General features: G+C 42.3%; 1 protein-coding gene across 6 annotated transcripts in view; it reads right to left on the bottom strand.

The window, feature by feature from the left end:
* ARHGEF3 (Rho guanine nucleotide exchange factor 3) overlaps positions 1-20230 on the bottom strand; it is a 112058-nt gene extending 91828 nt beyond the window's left edge. Inside the window, exons 1-2 of one of the 6 annotated variants that reach the window (XM_064723892.1) lie at positions 20090-20230; positions 4247-4342 (exon numbers count right to left, since the gene is read on the bottom strand). In XM_064723892.1, coding sequence (XP_064579962.1) covers positions 4247-4342; positions 20090-20094 — 101 coding nt within the window. In that variant the 5' untranslated portion in view covers positions 20095-20230. Of the gene's footprint in view, positions 1-4246; positions 4343-14792; positions 14973-15638; positions 15818-20089 lie in introns of those variants that run through there. The other 5 variants (XM_064723889.1, XM_064723891.1, XM_064723895.1 and 2 more) reach the window with 5 other exon arrangements.
* Between the last annotated feature and the right edge of the window lie 692 nt (positions 20231-20922).

The raw sequence follows: 20922 nt of genomic DNA, 5'->3' as shown, positions 1-20922 counted from the left end.
ATAAACTGGGAAAGTTAGGTAAGATAGAAGTGATTTTACATACATACAGTAAATATTTATCTGCTTTATTAAAAGTGGTTGGTGATGATTGTTATGTTATGCTAACTGTCCTGAATATTTTATGGCTTTCCAAGAAAAGCATTTTCTCACTTTTTAATAAGACATACTAGAAAGCAACTAATTCAAGGTCTCTTGTAGATAAGATAATTTTACTGAGCTATCTAAAATGTTAATCTGTAATTTATGGGGCTTCCCTTTTGCACACACTGTAACCTTGTATTCCCTGAACATGCATGTGCCTTTTGTAATCAAACATCTGCAGTTAAACCACACTTGACTACAGCCAGTTTAATTCAGTCCTTCAGGATGACTCATTTCTACTGATTAAACAAGGATCTAGGAGAAACAGGGAAAGTTGTGAAACTTGTTTCTCTTCTTACTGTAATTCCAGACACATAATTCTTCCTTCATCAACTGGCAGCTGGCAAAAGCTGCAACAGAGCCATGATGATTTATTGTCACGAAACCTGACTTCCCACACAAGCTACGAGTCAGCCTGTGCACTTGTCTGCCTGAGGTACAGAAGGCAGCAATTCAGCTGCTCCCTCCTGATCCTCACTGAGGCACAAGGGCTGTGTGATTAAAGCCACAGGCATTAAGGTAAGATCTGTATGGTATCTGCATTGTTCCTTATTAAGTGAAGATGTGGATTTTCAGCTGCTCACCATTGCTTTCCTTCTTGCTTTTACTCAGTCATGGGGATGTCAGTTCAAATATTGTTTTCATCTCAGTTGACTCTGTTATTTCTTTTTCATTATTGACCAGATGAACGTATTAAAAAAGCACCTCAAATACAGGTTGTACAATACTCCAGAATAATTACTTTTTCTATATCAAAGACTTTCCAGACATCTGCACACTTAGATATGACAGTAAACTGCTCTTTTTCAATGTATGCAATGATGGAGCTGGGTTTAAAGTTGGTTTATCCAATACCTAAATTCAGTATCTTAGCATGTCTTCCTTCTCACTCTACGGACTGGAGTTTCAATAGCTTTCCCTCCCCACAAAGTCACCAGTCTCAGATTAGAAAAGAAAGCTGAAACAAAAACAGTCTGTTACAGCATAAAACAAAAATGAAAAGATGTTACAAAGTTTCTGTCCTCAAACTCAGTTTAACCCAAGTCATAAGTACAGAGGCAGAACGCATTGGAGTCCACATCTAACAGTGCTTGTTTGGTTATTTCTAAGATTTATTTATTCATAACATGAACAGTTTTCAGAGGAATTTTGTCTAAAAGTGATTAAAACTCTGTTATAGAAATAGCAGAACACCGCATACTTCATAAGGAACATGGCAGAGTATTTGGAGACAGAAATAGAAAGAAAAGGCACCAAAACTGTCATGAGACATCCAGGACCCAAATTTCAATTATTAGTTTTAAAAAGATTAAATACTTCCTGACTTAATCCTAAGTAACATCATGAAAGAGTGACTAGCAAGATTTCATCCAGCCTAGAGGAAGCATGTTATAAAATCCACACACAATAACAACACCTGGAAAATCTCCAATTCTCCTGCACATTTGTTTTGAAAAACAATGTGCCAGCCAGCTACTTTCACAGAAAGCCTGGATGAACTGACACAGTTCCCACTTGCTCCCTAATCTTTAGTTCCTTTCTCACAATTTTCAACAGTAAGACACTGAGAATCTGCCAAATCAGGAGCTTCTACAACTGCAAGGCTCTCAAGCCTCAGATGTTCAGCACTCTTGCACACCAGCTCAGACAGCTGATACTGTTGATGTTATGACCATCCACCAAGTTCCTTCACCTTCCTGCTTATCAAGAGCAGCTTAATTTGGTTTGCACATGAACTGTGCCACAATACCCTGCAGTTATCAGACACTCACAGCAGCCACACTTCTGCTGCTGTAATCTTGTTTATGGATGTTGGGAGGGAAAAAAGCAACACAGCGAAGTGAAGCATTGCAAGTTTCAATTCTTTTTTCATCAGGTAGATGCACCAAACTATGCAGATGCAAAGCACTGATAAAGCAGAATGGCAGCCTGGGTAAATGGCTGTACAAGGTAACTGGGGTTCAGTCAATTATTTACTCTCCCCTCTGTTTCTAGGGGGCCTTATGCAACATCAAAGTCTTTTATATGCATCCTAAGTGATGTTTAAATGCTAGATAAGGTCTTGCTCAGAGCTTTTCTCTGTGGATGCTTTTGACTTAATTGAATATATTACCCTGCCACTGTACACTTTTGACAATAGACATTTCTAATCTTCCTATGACTAACACCAGTCCTTACCAAGACTCATATTTTCATGAAAATAAACCCAGAACCATCAGAATGTAAATAAGTTCCAAGAATCAGACAATGAATAAGCAGCAATAAAAGAACAATGCAGTAAGGCAGTGCACCATTGCACTTTATGAGGCTGAGAAAAATAATGTTCATTCAACTGTAGTATTCACAGAAGCCCAGAATAAAAAATAGTATTTTAGAAACCTAACCAGACATGCAGCACACTGCTATTGATAAGGAGGCCCAGGGAGGACTTTATCTCCAGGTTAAACAATCTCAATTCTCTCAGCTGCTCCTCATCAGACCTGTGCTCCAGCCCCTTCCCCAGCTCCCTTGCCCTTCTCTGGACACACTCCAGCCCCTCGATGTCTTTGCGTAGTGAGAGGCCCAAAACTGAACCCAGGATTTGAGCTGTGGCCTCAGCAGTGCCCAGTACAGGGGGACAATCACTGCCCTGGTCCTGCTGGCCACACTGTCACTGATACTGCCAGGCTGCCGCTGGCCTTCTTGGCCACCTGGGCTCATGCTCAGCTGCTGCCAACCAACATCCCCAGATCTTTTCCTGCCAGGCACTCTGGCCCCAGCCAGAGAATTTCCTTTCCAGCCACTCTGCCTCCAGCTGCAGGGGGCCTGTTGCGACCCAAGTGCAGGACCCATCTTTACCTTGTTGAACCTCACACCACAGGCCTTGGCCCATGGACCCAGCCTGTCCAGATCCCTCTGCAGAGCCCTGCTACCCTCAGCAGATCAACACTCCCACCTAACTTGGAGTCATCTGTAAATGTACTGAGGGTGCCCTCCATCCCCTCACCCAGAGCACTGATAAAGACATGAACCAGAACTCACCCCAGCTCAATACCACAAGCAGGATATAAAAATCAGCAAAAGACATCAAATGAAAAAAGTGTTTGTGTCAATTTCCCACCCCTCAGTAGATTTGTTTGTCAGGAGGTAAGCCCAGAGTTGTTCTTCATCCTGCCCTTTTATTCAAAGACTTTGTTGAGAATGTTCCAGAATAAATGCTTAAAAGAAACTACTTTAAGGTATTATTATGCTGTTAGTTTAATATTACACTAAAACCAAAGCAAAACAAAAAGATTATTTGATTTCCTGACAGCATGCAACAGGAAACAGAACATTGATTTGCTAATATTTCTTCAATTCTTCAGCTTTTCAAGAGTATTCCTCAGGCAACAAAAACAACATAAGGCAGGTTTTTGTTCATATGGGTGTCATGCTTCCTGTCATGAATTTACTGGTTGTTTGCCACATGGTAAATAAATAATGCAAAAAATCCCTAGCAAACAACAGCAAGTAAAAACCAGCAGGCTCTCAAGAAAAGGCTCATTAACCCAGGTGGAACAGTCTCAAAGCCTTTTCAACACCCTGTTCCCTTCATGGAAACAAAGCAGGTGCTAGAAATTGTATGGTCTGTAGCAATTTTCACCAAAAAATTGTTATGAAGTGTAAGCATTTCTCCATGTCTACCCTTTAACATTGCAATTGCTTTTTCCTCTAGCACAGAGTAAATTTTTCTCTATACGCAAAGTAGAAACTGTTGGCTTTGTAAGGTCTCCCAGGACAGGAATCTCAGAGCTCTGAAGGTTCTGGTACCAGCATGGCCCAGCAGCCCAGCAGCAGGGGGAGATTAAAACATTTGCCACATGTGAGAGATTCCCTGAGCACAACTGCTGCACTGCTGAAATGAACAGGAGTTTTTCCATAGCCCATCCCCCATGACACCCTCTATCATGTCATCTGCTAAAACCTCAAAAGCAAAATAAAAAATTTCCCTTTTTCCTTCTCTGTTGTTAAATAATGCAGACTTAATGTATCAGTTAAAACAAATAATTATTTTACCTAATTTTCAAACTACATCTTCCAATATTGCTGCCTACTAACCTCTTAAAAAATTAGAAGCAATGCTTACCAAATTTTTTCTTGTTCCATTCCTCCTCTGGCACACTGGTTTATTACAGCAGGGCTACTCATGGTAAGACCTGAGCTTTCAGAATTCATTTTTTTTCTACAAAAGAACAATAACAAGAAAAAAAATGCTATTTAAGTAAAGACTGTGGTTGCTAATTAAGTAGAAAATGGAAACTTTAAGAAAACCAAATACAGTATGTTTTACTCATTTAAGAAAATGTCCTACATCAATGTCATTAATTGGATGAATACACTGAGAAGGATTTGGCAGTTTTATGGACTTGCTAGTTATGCCAAATCCAACACTGATTGTCTTCTGTTTACTTTTCTGAACACAGGCCAAGAGAGTTGATGTCAGCAAGGCTGCAAGCAGGGCTGTGCACCATGGCAGCTCTGCTAATTCAGAGCAGCAGCACAGCCAGCACTGCTGGGGAATGATCCACACACACAACATGGGCACAAAACTTCCATTTCTAACACAAAAATTTACAGAAGCTTTTCAGCATATTTTAATAATTTAAGATGATACTTTGCCACTTTGCAGAAAATAACCATCCATGGCTGAAGTCCTTCCCTAAAACAGCACAGACACATTCCAGTTGCAAGTTACACCACCTACTAAAGGTCTCTATGGTCAAATAAGTTTCCAGTAAATGACTTGCATAGCAAGAGCAAATGAAGACTACATAATGCAAGTTAATTCCCCCATGAAACAGTAATCATTTTTAGTAACAGGATCCACAATGTCAGCCTGAAACTTGTGAGTCCTATAGCTTCCCTACCCACTCCCACTTTCTTTTAAGGAAGGGAGGATATTTTTAGCTATCAGTCATCCTATTCAACTTGATTTGACACCTAGTTTGTATCATGATCAGCACAAGACCTAACTGATTAACAGAAACCAGGCTCAACTGCATATGAAATAAAACCTACTAGTATATAACCAGAAAATAAGCTGTGCTTGGCAAGAGAACAATCCCTTACTTTTTTCGAGAGGTACAAAGAACCATTAAAAAGGGGGTTTTAACCTGTGTGAAACCTGGGTCAAAATCTGACTTGACAGATTTCAGGGACAGCATGAAAAGCAGAGCACAGGGCACACGTCCCATCACTGGCAGGTAGATAAGGACAACCTGCACAAACCAAATGATCTGAAGAAAATGCTCATCCTGGTTTCAAAAGTCTGCCCATGCAGGAGTGGATAAGCAGCCCTGGCAAAGCCCCTCTGTGAGGGCAGGAACAGAGACTCAGCCATCTAACCTCTTTTTGGATCAGCACTTGACCTCAAATTTACTCCTGATTCTCAAGTGGATCATTTTAGAAGAAATTAAGAGAAAACAAAACAAAAAAAAAAAAAAGCCACAAAGAAAAAAAATCAGCAACACAAAAACCCCACCAAACAAATCCACACAAAAAACCCTTTCTTTCTACAAGTGGTTCAAGCAGCAACACATGTTGAAAACGAAATTATTACCTGCCTCTGTAGTCCATAATAGCACAGGAAGAAAAGACTCTTTCTTAAATACATGTTAAAGCAATATTGCAAGACTCCATACTTAACATCTTCTGCAGAGCTCCCCTTTTTGAAGCAGCAATTTCCTAACCTGGGGAAAGCTCAGATTCTTCAATGATCACACAAGTTATGGCAACAAGAGTTTTACCTCCTCTTGCAGGCACCTGTACCAGTAAGATCAAAGATCCAGGGCAAGGTTACAAGGAGTCCATTAACTCTCTGAGTTGGAAGGTCAAAGATTCAGATTACAAGATCCCAAAGGTTGCCATTCCAGAAAAATATGGTACAACTTCCACTATTTTCTAGTGGGCTGGTACTAGAGCAGTACTAGCTCAGCACCCTCCTCCCCACCCTTGGAAATACCCAAGCCAATACTCCATACCTATCTCTGCACTGAGGCTTCCACACTCAAACTGCAGCAAAAGCAGAAGCCAGAAGTGATAAAACTTACTGTTTAAAGTATTAACTTATTCTTTTCCATGAAGAATTGATGAAAATGTTGACATAAATCTAACAGAAAATAAATGAAATATGGCATTAACCCAATTCATGTTCTGAGATGCTCTGCAAAAGAAAACCACCTAAAGTAATAGAGAGAGAAATACATGTTGTCAAGCTCCCCAACTGCCCCATGTTCCCAGGCTGATATCTGAGCCAGCAGCAGCGCACTGTGCACCTTGAGTGACTTTTGTGCATCAGCTGCCCACATCAGCTTCCTCCAAAGCACACTCTGGCTCCTGGCTGTGGAGATGGAGGCACTGCCAGGGCTCGGAGGCCACCTCAGGCCTGCACCCAGCAGCTGCCCCAGCCACAGCTGGAGTGGGACAGCAGGGACTCACACAAGCTTTGGGGACACACGTGTCACACTGTTCCTCTCAACAGCTCTGCACAGCTCCTTGTTCGCTCTCTGCCAGGAGCACCAGGTAATTAAACAGCTGATCCCCACAATACTGACAAGTTTTATGGCCTTGTCAAAACACCAACGGGTTTTTAGTTTCTAGATGGCAAACAGAAAATTGCTATCTGTCAACACTTGACAAAGCCAGGGATACCAAGTGTTACCAGTACTTCTCTTACTTGAAAGTCCTTTCAGAGAAAGATTCTCAGCCTGTAGATTCGCTCCTTACTCATGTACCACAGAGCTCCCTTAAAACCCTTTCTTCAGAATAAATTATTTTTTTGTAAAAATTAAAATATGTACAAGAGGAATACATTTTTTCAAGCATTAAGAATATTTTATGGACATATTTCCAATGAACACATACTGCTTCAGTAGGTCTAAAATAAAACTGATTTTTTTTGTGAAAAGAAAATTGTAAGGCTTATACTCTCTAAAAAATATTGTTCATATTCAAAGTGAGCCACACTTTTAAAACTAGCAAAGGCAAATTTTGTATATGTTTAAAAATATATCTATGCACACAGTCAGAATACTACCACTATCCTCAGAAATCACCCTCCAGTAACAAAAACATCTTAGAAAACAAAATGCAACTCAAGAAGCAAAAGAACAATGTTCAGAAAAAAAGACACTGTTCACAGGTGCCTCTTTCTGTATCACCATCCAACTCCTGTTTGGACTTGAACTCTACAGCACAGGCAAGGTTCATGATGAAACTTGAAGGAGGAAAATAAATCCATCATCCTCCCTCCTAATAACTTGAAGCCAGATGCTAAGACAAGTCAATGAATATTAATTTAAGAGAGTGCTCAGACCCATTCTGTTCCTCAGCCTGTGCACACTGAACCTTGCCTGTTCCAGACAAGGGGCACACTCCTGGATCAGGTGCTGTCCTGGAGATCAGGCTGTGCTGTACCAGCAGGAAGTGGGCAGAACAAACACATGACAAAACAAAGCCAGAGAGCTTATTCATAGTTTATCTATAAACTATAGATAAACTAAGTTTATCACTACTCTCTCTCTTACTGAGGAAACTTGAAGAAACATCCTTGCTGGTTTTGATGAGACATTTGAAATTCAGGATACTTAGCCTTCTATGACCAAGTATAGGTTGCCTAGCACTAGAGTCCCCAAAGGGAAACATGAACCCTAAAATTCTCTTATGTTATCTCTTCTATGCTTCCATGGAAAGTATTAACTCTGTTTTATACTGTAAATTCTGTTTAGAGTATTAACTCTGTGAAGCCTAATCAGCCCAGCTGCCTCAGAGCAGATTCTTACATCACACAGTGGCAGAGAAAAGCCTAGCAGTGGTAAGCCACTAGCTCAAATACTGACAAGTGTGTTATATTTAAGTATATTTTATTCATTTGTATTTAATTTTGGGAGTTCTGCAATTGCCCTTAAGGGAACAAAGCAAAGCTGGGGAAGGGGCTGTAGTGTAGCACAGCACTGAAGCCCCTGAACCCCTGCACAGAACAGCACTGCAGGATTTCTTGAAGAGAAAAACATGAGAACGTTCAACAAAAGTATTCAAGTCACAACACCCCATAGGCTCAAACCTGACTTATATCTGGACAAATGGGGTAAGTATTACCCAATCTCACTAAAACTGATTCCCTATACAAAGTCCATTCTCTCCTCCACCTTTTTTTCCCCCTTCCCCTTGTGTTATTAAGTGTAGATACACTTTGATCCTCAGGCTAAAAATATTTTTGCCTTTCCCTCCACACCCTATTTGTATCTCTAGACAAGATAGTCACAGTAGCTGTAGTTAAAAAATAACATATCTTTCAACAGCTGTTCACTACAGTTAAAGCAAAAATAATTAATATCTTCTGAGGAAACATGTTCCCACAGTTCCTCACCCTCACTAGAATGCTTTGCATTGTTGAAACAGTATCTTGTTATACTTAGCTGATAGGAAAACCATGAGGAAAAAAAAATCTTTTCTGAACTCTAAGAACCCTCAATGCAGAAACTATTATTCTTCTTAATGAAAAAGAAGCCAGTAGCAGCACTATGTAACAAAAATGAGCAACTACTACAAGGAAAAAGATGTTACCCACCCTCACTCTCGGCAGCAAATCTCTCTGTGCTCACACAGCCTGCAGAGCTGGTTACCTGATAGCAGTTTTGGTGTGACATCTCTGAAGAGGCCATTCCTATTTCCTCACCAGCTGCCTGAAATCTGCTGTTTCTAGTGAATGACCACGTTCACCCTGGCATTGCTTTGTGAAAAGCCACCTTTCCACACCCAAAGTCAGCAAACACGAGTATCTCCCATCCCCAAAGCACTCAGGCAGCTGCCGCCTTAGGCAAACAGTTAAACAGCTAAAGGGCACATTTGAACTTTAAACCAAACTTCACTGTTTAACTGCATCACAACAAATTCTAAAAACAATATTTTCTTCACTCTCAGATATGGGAGCTGCAAAATATTTTTATGCCACTACAGCAACACTTCAGTGAAACCAGGTGAAAACTCAAGAAGCTCTTGAGGAACATTTCAAAGTAGCAGCCAGTGCTGAGAATTCCACTTTGTATGAGCACTTCAATCCAAGGCACCCATGCAGCATACCATAAACTTGGTTCCACACACACCATGGTTATTTCAAGTTTTGACCTCATGAACACATGGGGCATGCTATTACTTACTCTCTTGGAGTCTTTAAAAATGAACCTGATACTCTACAGAATAATGTTTTGGAGGACCTTTTCAAATCCCTATTTTTGAGAGTTTTTATTCCTGTTCTGAAGGCATCCTAGTAAAAATATATGCCTTCTGTCCTCTTCAGAAGTGCAGTTAAATTTTATACAGGTACTTTACAGAAGCATATATACAAAGACATTTGGAGGCAGCACTTCAGAGAACCAGAGATGCTGCACATTTTGGTGAATCTGTCACAACTCTTCGAGGTGACAGAGAAGCAGCTTGGTAGTAAAGGAGTGATTCCGATTCACAGCAAGTGATGAGTTTGGCTCCCTCTCCCACAGACACACAGTTGCTATAAACAGCAAGACAGTCCATCCAGCATATAGAAAAGACAATATTTAGTTTTGAGATTGCATGGTTGTTGTACTTATTCTCAGCACAAAGTACATTAAAAGACAAAAGACAACTGTTAAATAAATAGATAAAAGTTCAATCCAGGCTGAAGCCAGAGCACTGACATGAAAGGAGAAATTTCTCCATGCTGGAGAAATAGAGCCCAACATGAGACAACACTATCAATAGATCCAGTCCTTTGGCCAACTGAGCCTTTGCTCTTTTCCCTTAAAAATACCAAAATAAATGGAAGGCAGCCAATACCATTGTAATCCAGCTGACACTGCCATCAATGAAAGCCCCTGGAGAAGTTTCCCAGCATCAAAGAGAGGACAGGGTTACATCTCAGCTTTCAGAAGCATGATAAAAAAGAACAAGAAATAATTGAGACTGCTGTTTTAGTCTGTCTTGCACATCAGCATATTAAATAATCCAGTCCATCACTGCCAGGAATAGAGGAGCAAGGACTCACCCACACTCTCCAATCTGCAGTTACCAGGAGCTGCCAGTGGTTTCAAGTCAAACTCCAGCAGTGCAGGGCACAGTAGGAATGTTTGTGAGCTGTGTTGACACTTTTAGGCACAGTAGTCAATTGCATTACCAATTAAAAAAAATTCAAGGCTTCAGTACTCTTGTATCTTAAAACATGCAACCAAACCACTCATCCGATTAGGACAAAACTGAGCATTGTAAAACACTTGCAAAGACTTCAACAAAGCATTTTAAAGAGAAGGTTTAAAATGCAGAAGGATACACACACAACATGAAATTTACTGTTTAAGCAGAATACAGAGAACACTAAGTACTATATTCAACACACACAGGTATCAAGAATTTTTTTGTCATTGATATTGAAATTACATACGCTGTCCTACAACAAATCTGTTTCTGGACTAAAAGATGCAGATGTTCCTATTTCAAGTCTCTGGCTTCAGCACCAGGCAGCAAACAAAACAACCCATCTACCAGCATGCAGGGAGATTTCTCCAGCACTGCCCACTGCTCCACCCTTTACCCCTCCCCAAGGTTTTATTTCTTTTCAGCAAAGCAAGCAAACAGAACACATCAGGATGATAACGCAGCCTCCACTGGAGACTTCATGCCAGCCTTTGGTCAGTTTCCCATGCAAAAGGTTATCTGACTTTTATCATAAACTATGATTTCAAATGCAAATAGAACTACTTTTAAGCTAAACATATTGTATTGTGTTTTGCAGTTGACACTAAGCAGGAAAACAATGTTGAGAGGTCCTTTCCAAAGAATATGAGTATTTATGTTCTCAATTTAGTGACTCATACAACCAGCAATTTGAGATTTATTTAACTCCATCCTCCTCAAACTTCTGTATTTGAAAGCAAGCACTAAGTTTCTATTCAAACGTTGTAACAATAAAACACAAAGGTTTTTTTCTGTTTTTTTTTTTTTAATCTAGATTTTATCTAGAGGAAAATTACTTCCAGAAGTATCTTTTTTGCTGTGTCTGTGAAGAATATTAAAAGGGCTATACAAAGCTAAGTCAATTTAAGGAACAACTTACTAAACAAAAAGAAAGGGCATTTTCTGAAACTAGCACTGAAATTAAACCTTTTTCATGGTAAAGGCAGACTCAGAAAAGCAGAAGAAAAATGATACACAGCATGCATGGCCAGTATAAAGTTAAGGCAACCACTGTCTCTTTTCTTCATATTCTCCACATCCTTTCAGCATATTCCTGCTTCCCTCATAATAAAGAGGTTTATCTTCAACAAAAATACATTAAGAACAAAGTAAAACCAAGAGAAATACCACTACATTTTTCTCTTTATCAGAATCATCACTTCCAGGAAACAGCAGCAGGTTAAAATTTTATCTGCTTGGAAGGGTATCATATTTTCTGCCTAAAATTAAAATGATGATGCTTTTAGACTACCATCTTAATAATCATAATTACTTTATTCAGGATTATTGCACAGTTCAATACAATTCAAGTTTGTCAAGTTTGCCTTGCATTTATATTCTTGGTTATTCAATACATTGAAAGGCAGACAGAGTTGTATTGCCCTAAAATTGAATTTTTACAGCTTTTCACCTGCAATTGCTAAGCACAGTCAGAATCCAAACCTACAAGGGAAAGTTTTTAGAATCCAAGCCCACATAGGAAAGCTTGCAAGACCACCCATCCACACAACAACCAGCTCACTTGAGTGAGTTTTTTCCTTGGCTATTAATTACTTCTATCTGTGGAGCATCAACCAACGTTAACTTTGACAGCACCTATTTCTGTAAGCAAAGCATTTCACCTGAGAACATCACTGTCCTGGGGGCTGGCAGGGCTGGGACACCCTCAGCACTGCCCATGTCACACAAACCTGCTGCTGCTGCAATTCCCACCTGCCTTTGCTAACCCTTCCCAAGAGCAGAAGGAGTCAGTCACCCCCAAAACACACCCTGTCCAAAGAGCTGCTTGTCATCTTCAGGAAATCAGTGATAGTCCTGACAAACCTTCTGAAGAACACTACATGGGCACACTGCTGTATTTAAAATAAAGCCAGTAGGATTCCTGATACAGGACACACAGTGTAATGGGCATACTCTTCCCCTCATTATAATACTGAAAATTAATTTAGGAGAAAGGGTGAAATGTTTAAAATAAACTACAAAAGGCTGCGCTTTAACAACTAAAATGTCTGAGAGATGATAGCAGCAGAGCAGCCGTTCTTGTTCTACAGAAACCACACAAGCCCAGATAATTCCTGCCAACTTTCCAAGTTTATGTAAGCTCCAGCAGTGTAAAAGCCAGTAATCTTTTCTGATTGCAAGTTGTACCTCACAGTGATTACACCTGCAGAGCTATGAGGGCAACTAGAGGACTGTGAGGGCAATTAACTCTACAGGAAGGGAAAAAGCAAGAACAATAGTATGGGGCACCTTCCTAGTTACATTTATATATGCAATCAGAATGACTTAACACAAAAGACCAAAACCCCCTCTCATTGCCAAGAATGTAAAGCTTCTACTTCTTGTCCAGTTCAAGCACTTTTTAGGAGGAATTGCTACATTTTACCCCTGGCCATACCTTCAATCACTGCCCTCAGCAGAGGTCTGGGTAACACACATGTTACTGCAAAGACCTCTGTGGCCAGGCAGCAGCCTCCCCTCGGGCCACTGAGCAGCCCTGATTAGGAAATAAATGAAAAGTAAATGGATGTACACAGCCCTGTGTTCGGGTATTACCAGCCTGGTCCTTGGGCCAGGAACCCTTTCAGCTGATCCGGGCTGTGGCAGCACCTGCGGGTTAATCATTGCCCACATTCGGGTACCTGACAGCCCATCCCTGCACGTTCTGCCCAGCTGGCACTCGAGGGGAGAACAGCGTGTGTGTGTTTGCACATCCCCTGAGCCACAGCTGGGGTGGAGACCCGCACAGCCACATCCTAAATAAACACTCGTTTCAGAATTGTTACTTTATAGCTCTTACAGTCATAAGAAAAGCAGGAGGTGAGTTGTAATCACACACTAATGGAGTGTATTTACCAAGTCCTTTATTTTCCAATTTTTTTGAGATACTACACAACAGTAAATTTACACACTCCTAAAGAGTTATGAAAGGCGTCAGCCTTCTGTTAATTCCAGGTTTCATATGACCTGAACAACCGAGATCCACAACACATCCCCACAAGTTGAGAGGCACACTTTGGTAGCAAAGCAAAGACACATAAAGAGGCTAATTGAGTTAAACAAAATAGTCCTCCACAAATATATCATTCACCAGTTTCCCTCCATATTTCACAGCAATTAAATGGCAACAAATTATTTCTCCAAATGCAGCTCTCACTCATACACTGAGTATAAGTTGTCTTCAGTAAAATACAGCACCTACACAGAGTTCCAAAAGGATTCTAAATGCATTCATTACAGCATTTGCAGCAGCAAGCAGATGCTCTCAAAAAAAACCCTCAAAAACCAAAAAGAAACCCAGAAAATTTCTTTCATCAAAGGAGACTGTTCAAAAACCTAAACCACTGAAACATACAAATAAAACACCAGGGTAAACAACATTTAAGAGGTCAGGTTAATTTCCTTCAACACTTAAAGCAAAATATTTAAGATAGGAAAAAAAGAAACACTCAGGAGCTTTTTAACACAGGCAAAAAGCTCCTGAGTCAATATGAAGGTGTTACACATAAACCCCCGAGCAGAAGCGGGTGTCACCCACTTCAATTCATGAGCAGCAAAACAAAACAGTTTTGTTTAAGGCCACGTGGTCTCACTTGCCACTTGCTGGAAGCAACTTCACATAATGCACCTCCAAATTATGTGCACACACAACTCCCACAGCCTGGAATCACGCCAGAACAACTGTCTACACAAAAACAGTGCTGAGAAGAAGTGAGCTATTCAAAACAGAGCGGAGGTCTGCGAGAATGTGCAGGGAATGATACCGAGTGTTACAGTGGGTCACAAGGCCTTGTCACACTGCTAACCCATACACACCGCTCCCATGGACAGTGAATGGCATCTCTGTTCAAAACAATGACATTTTATTTACTCACACTGTACTGACACTGCCTAACAACTATTTACTGAGAACAGGTATCATATCATACGTATGAAAAATTTAAAAAGGACTCAATCAAGGACTTGTCAAAATGACAAGCCAGAGATATACCCGGGCATTCCCTTACCTCATCTGCACCAGGGCAGCTCTGTTTCACACACTCTACCACCTACATTGAGCAAGCAGTTATTCTGCAATAAATACTTAGCTCCATTCGTTTCCAAGCCCCATAGGTTCTCCTATTCTGAACTCAAATTCTGTACAGGTACAACATCCATCTCATAACTTGTTGCACTCAGCAGACATCTGTACATGCTGCAGAACTGAGTATGCAACCAAAGTAACGCCATAGCAAGTGTTTGATGATGAGGGAATTTCCTCTGTCCTTTAACTGTGAAAATGTACTAAAGGATAACATTGAACTAGAAATTGCATTAATAAATGTAGGCATTCATGGAAAAGGTACACAAGAACGTTTATAGAGTCATAAGATTTAAGAACTACATAAAAACTCAATTTAAAAAATGAAATTCAGGAAAAAAATTACCGGAGTTGAATTTCTTGCATGGACGTAAATGGTTCCGCAGCAAATCACATCTCCTGGCCGCTGCCGAGCCCAGCACTGAGGAGCAGCAGCGCAATGACCGCGCAGCCACACGAGCCGCCCGCGCCTTCACCTGCGCGCCGCAGAGCCCGCGCTGCGCCCCTCGCAGCCGCTGTCCCACTCACAGCCCGCCGCGGCGCCTCGCTCCGCACGTGTAACTCACTACGCTCCCTGAGTGTTTTTTTCCACTTTCCTTTCAGCCCGAGCCTCCCCCACTCCTCGCCCGAGGCGGAGGGAAGGGCCGAGAGCCGGCTCTGGGCCCCGCCGAGGCAAACAGCAGCGGGGCACAGCCGGCCCGTGACAGCCACCGCGGGGCTCAAAGCAAGCGGCCGGCTCGGGGCACCGCGGCCCTTCCCTGGAAGCCGACGCTCGTGTGAGATTCGCCACTAAACAAACGCTGAAAGTTCTTCAAAAGCATAAACGAACAGAGGCACCCGAGAGGGAGCGGGCTGAGCGCCCGCCGAGCCCGGAGCCGCCCCCTCAGGGCCCCTCACGGGCACGAGCGGCGCTCGCACCGAGCGGGGCAGCGCGGAGCTGCGGCCTCCCCCACACGGGGCATCCGGAGCGGGGCGAGGAGCTGGAGCAGGACCGGCCCCGTTCTAGCCAGCAGGAGCTGCCGGGAGTCCCCTCCCGACCCGCCGCTACCGCTCCGAGTCCCGTAAGGCGCGGCGGGTTCCCCCGGAGCGACCTCCGCTCAGCTCCGCCACCGCCGGCTGCCCCAGGACAGCTGAGCCCGAACAGCTCCGCTGGGCAGCGCCCACCTGCCCGGCCCCAAGGGACAGCACTCACCTTGCGCCCTCCGGCTCCTGCCCCGCTCCGGGCATGCGGCTGGCGGAGCTGCCGCCCCGGCCCGGCAGCGAGAAGGGGCTGCGGAGGGTGGGCACGGGGAGCCGGCGGCAGCGGGCGGGACGCGCTCCGGGGGCTCCGGGCGGCTGTCACGGCAGGCGGAGGCAGGGCTGGGTCTCTGTGTGTGCGCCCGCCTCGCCCCGCCGCCCGCCCCTCTCCCCGCCCTGCCCTCCCGGATCCTTTCCCGGCTCCAATCTGCTCCTCGGTTGTGTGTCCTGTCCTTCCTTTCCGCTCCGGGTTCCTTCTGCACGGCTCGCCCCGGCTGCTCGGGCCCCACAGCAGCTGCGGCCGCAGCCCCGACCGGACTGACCCCTGCATCTGCCGGTGCTCCGGGCTGCGCTGCCCCGGCCTCAGCCCCGGGGAAGGGGAAGGAAGCCAAGCTGGGGATGAGAACAGCGAAGGACTCAGACCGACCAGAGACAGGCAAAGGACATCGCGCCACACTGTCTCAAACGATATTAACAGCAAGTGACCAGGAGCCGGTCCCATTGGGTTAAAAACTTGTGGAAAATAGCGACAAATAATGTACAGGTGGCAACAGGCCACGTGTGTTTTGGACAAAATAGTTGTATGGAAATACAATCAAAAGCCCTATTGACTTGGAAAACCATAGCAATGCAAAGATGGCGGTAGATGATGAGCACTTTAGATGAGGAACTCTTTCTAGTCTGTGTTTGTACTGCGCCTGGTAAAGATCATCTTATTTTCTTGGACCGAAGTCAGTATAATAATAATAAATACTAACAATTACATCACTTAAAACAAATACAAATTCAAAAGACGTGTAGGTGGTAGGTCTCTCACAGCAATAGCATTGCCAACATAAAACAGCCAGTGGAAAAACACTAATAAAGGCACTCATCACATTTTGTAGCCCAGACCCCAGAAACACTTCACAGCAGAATAACTAATACTGAACTATGGTTTGGCCTTACTTTCTAAACCAACATCTTGTGGGGAGATTTCATCTCTCAGTTGTTTCTAATTGCTGAGGATAGGAATGTGGTATGGAAGAGACATATGGGCATCAGACCTTGCTTTAAGTAAAGGTCTATAATTCCATGTCATTTCTGCAGGTTGGAATACTACAGTAAGTCTGAACTCCACACTGTATGAAAACATTCTGGAATTAATATCATGTTTAAAGATACTGGTTTGTAAGGTAAATTATTTTTAAAATAAGGACAATTCAACTGGATAATAGCCATCAAGATGCCATAGTAGTTTTACATAATAGTTTACAGCTGGAGTTCTTCTCTGCTCTTAAACTAGCAATTCCCATAAATTACACAGGTGTGTGGAGACTTGGCACTTCTCTTGCCCTATGGCAAAGTCAGGGATTTATGTTATAAACACCAGGTTATGGGCAAAACCTGGGCTCCCAGCAGCTTTGATATAATTAGCAGAAGGGAGAAACCTGTGAGGTTGCTCAATCTGATAATTTCTGATGGATTCCCCAAACATTGGCCCTTTGTCATAGCTGCAGCCAAGGTAAGTGGAAAACAGACATCCTGCCCCTGCTTTGGCAGTGCCTGTTATAAAAGAGAGATGCACAGGATATAAGTGTATGTCCATTTTTCATCCGGGATTTACCATGCCTGCCATGGAAAGCAGCAGTTCCAGACCTGTGTTTTAAAGCTTAATTTGATATTTATTATCAGGAAATGGGAAGAGATGGTCTGTTTAGAGACATTTAACTTTCAGAGTATTTTATGTGTCCACAAAATTTCCACTTACTTATGCACACAGTGAAAGAACAATTAATTGATGTAACATTTATAATTATATAACAAACTAGAATATGCTCAAACACACCAACTAAAAGCATTGTCCAGGGAGACTGAACACTTTTGAGTAATTACTAATTTGTATTTTCTGAGTTTAAAGACAATATTTTATAAAATGTAACTTGTAATTGTGGTTTGTTCAGCATTTTAAAATCATGGCGAGCATAAAATTTTCTTCAGTATGCAAAATAAAAAATTCAACTGTTAAATATACAATCACTTCAGTCCCAAAACATTATCCTAAAAACACAATGATATCTGACTATTATACTTTAAAAAAAAAGTTTAGCAAGCCAATTAAAGGTTAAAAACATGAATATTCAAATAAATGTAGTGGAATTTCTCAGCTCTGGAGACAGTCTAAGCAAAGAGGGGGAAAACACAAATCCTGCCCTGTTTTCCTGATTCACTGTCACTGGCATTCCCACTCCACCCTCAGTAGCTGAGCATTGTCCAACTCTTCAGCAAAGAGATGGTGACTTCCTTCCTAACACCTAAACACACCTTGGCAAGTTTGCAAAAGCTACAGTAAAGAGCAGACAGCTTCCTTTCTGGTGATGACTCACAGCTTTTATGGGTACATCCCCTCTATGAGACATTGCTAAAGACAAGTACGTCTAATTCTATTCTCACTTTTAATTATTTTGAAATAAGTATGATGTAACTGACAGCAATTAAATCACTCTAGATTTTCATCAAAATTATAAAGGAGTCATTCTTGCAAACCAGGTTCTCATCAAGCAGGGCACTTCCAGAAGAGCAGCACCAAGGAGTGCTGTGGGGCTGAAACAGGCTCCTGCAGAGCCTGCCCCGAGGTGCCTCACACCTCACAGCTCTCTGGGGGGTGTTGTGAAGGAAATAAAACATTGCTTCGTGTCTGCCCCAAATCTGCCTCTTCCTGCTGCTGCAGTTCCTGCTGGGCCTCTGTTTCCCACCATTTACTGCAGTGGTGCTGCAGCACTGAGACATCAACCAGAGCCCTGCAGTTCCATCACACAAAGTATTGCAAAACACCAAAGCTGCAACAATGATCTCTAACCAAACACACTGACTGCCCACAGAATCACCACTATGGCTCAAGACCAAGACATGAAGCGCTGTGCTCTGCCTTCAGTGACACCAGCCCACCTCCATTCCCAAGGGATCCATGTCCTGTACTTCATCCAGCTCCTACCCAGCTCTCATGCAACATGAGGACAGAAACACTTGCTCATGGCCTGTATGTGACCAGTTGCGCACCTATACACGAAAATCTGTCTCATCCATGTCCCACTCCCATCATTAGTATCTGATTTCATAACCAGACCCATTGAGATTGGTTGAATCACCTGAGAAATAAAGCATTACTAAAAAGGGTGTGCCCATGGCCTTCCAGAAAGGCCTAAAGAACTGCCAAAACCCACTTTTATATCGTGATTATAGTTCTACAACTTGCACCAGAAATTTTTTTTACCAGACAGTCAGTTGCTGCCCTGAAAATAGTCCTGGCACTGGTTTCCTCAATGTAAAATCCTTTTGGCAATTTTTTTCTTAAAAACACAGTTTAGCTTGGCAACTATGTGAAAAATACATAAACAACCCCATTCTCCAACTGTTTAATTTTCCCTTCTACCATGCAAGGCATCCAATTTGACAAGTTTAAGTCTCTGTAATTGATTTAGAAATAATTTTTTTAACTATGAAGAAGGTGACTTCTGTTTTTAGGTTTGATCTGTATTTTTACTGTACTGGCAAAGGTAAGAAAGAACTCCTGGTTTGTAGCTATTGGAAGTAGTCAATATTCCAATCAAAGACAAGCTCTAGAAGTTAATTTAGCTCAAAATGGAAAAAGGACTATCAGTTTCCCAAGTCCTTGGTACAATCCAGGGTTCTATGGCTGTTAAGATATGCAATATTGAGGAAATGGAAAAAATATTGTGTTCCTAGGAAAACGAATTATGATGATCAATAGCAAGTATTTTAGGTTGAGTAAATCTCATCATAAACCTGACTGGTTCTTACAAAAATTCAGAGCAAGTTTTGTGAGCAATTTGATGTTGGTTTACAGTTAAAGGGTTAACACAGAACATGCACAGGGGGCAGATGTCTCAGAGTTTAGAATTACATGAAACCACAGACATGCACTTCCCCCATGGAGACAAAAAGCCAAAATGATAGACTGCCACAAAACAAACTTACCTGACTCTTATAATGAACAAGACTGCCTCTCTACAAGCAGATTTTTTTGCACACCAGTAGCAGCTAAATAGTTGGAATACCAACTAAATCAGCAGCCCAACAGGACAGCATTCCATACACTCACTCATGCTAGCTCAACCTGCCATCTATTGCCAAGGCCTGTGACCCTACCAGAGAACCTGGAAAAAAGTCTGAGTTTTGTAAATTGGCCTTCATTCCTTCAGTACAGCTTTAAGTCTTTTTATTAGCTGATGAAGAAATTTCTCCACATGTTGTCTTCTTCTTGCATGGATTTTTACTATTATAACCACGAAGCCTATTATATTATAAATTATTACATTCCACAGTTGAGAGAGCCACGATACACAGAGCATCACCACACAATTCCAGAAGGCTTTAAGCATCCACCCATACACAGTAACACCTCACCTCATCAGAAGGCTTCAGGCATCTGCCCATGCAGAGTAACATCCCATCACTTCAGGAGGCTGCAAGGTCTGTTCTCTCTTGTTCTCCAGCCCAGCCTTTTATCCCCTCCTGTTGATGCCCTGCCCCTGTGTGCCCTCTGCTCCCTTTGGTGGTTGGGCAGTGCCCTGGGCACTCCCTGGCTCGTTGCTGTCAGTGCTGCTCACCTGCTGCTCACAGCTGTGCCCACTGGGGATGATGAGGCTCAGCCACAGCCCAATCACCCCACACTGTGTGCCTACAATAGCTAACATTGTATCTAACATCATATCTAACAGTATATTTAGATCCCCTTCATTCACCCAAACATAAGGAATCAGAGTGGTTTCAAGGCTTACCCCTAAAATTACAGTTTGCAGGGTTCACTGACTGGAACAATGCTTTGAAATCAGCTGGATAAAAAAAACCCACATAGAAATCTTAAATATTTATCACGTCCTCTTTGACAAAGTCAATCCAAGTTATTACAGTTTTGTGGATAGGTTTCACCTGGCATGCAGAACAACCATATACTGCTAGGAGACCTTCAGTGAAAATACAGGAAAAAATTACATAAAATCATATTAATGCAATTTTATTAAAAAATAAAATCTGATCCTGTCCATCCCATACAAAAGTTTTAAAAGTTAACATTTCTTAGATTTGCTCGACTATAACCCATCAGAAAGACCCATCAAAACAGCTGCTTCCCTCCCAGCTGCAGGGCACGAACAGCAGCCAGCAGGTCTGGCTGCTTGTGTTGTGTGGAACTGCACTCAAAGTGTGCAGGATAAAGTCACTGCACTTTTTAGCCATTT

This window comes from Zonotrichia leucophrys, chromosome 12, assembly GCF_028769735.1.
Source record: "Zonotrichia leucophrys gambelii isolate GWCS_2022_RI chromosome 12, RI_Zleu_2.0, whole genome shotgun sequence".
NCBI lineage: Eukaryota > Metazoa > Chordata > Aves > Passeriformes > Passerellidae > Zonotrichia > Zonotrichia leucophrys.
The sequence above is the reverse complement of the archived record's forward strand: the minus strand, read 5'-3'. Positions and strand labels throughout refer to the sequence as shown.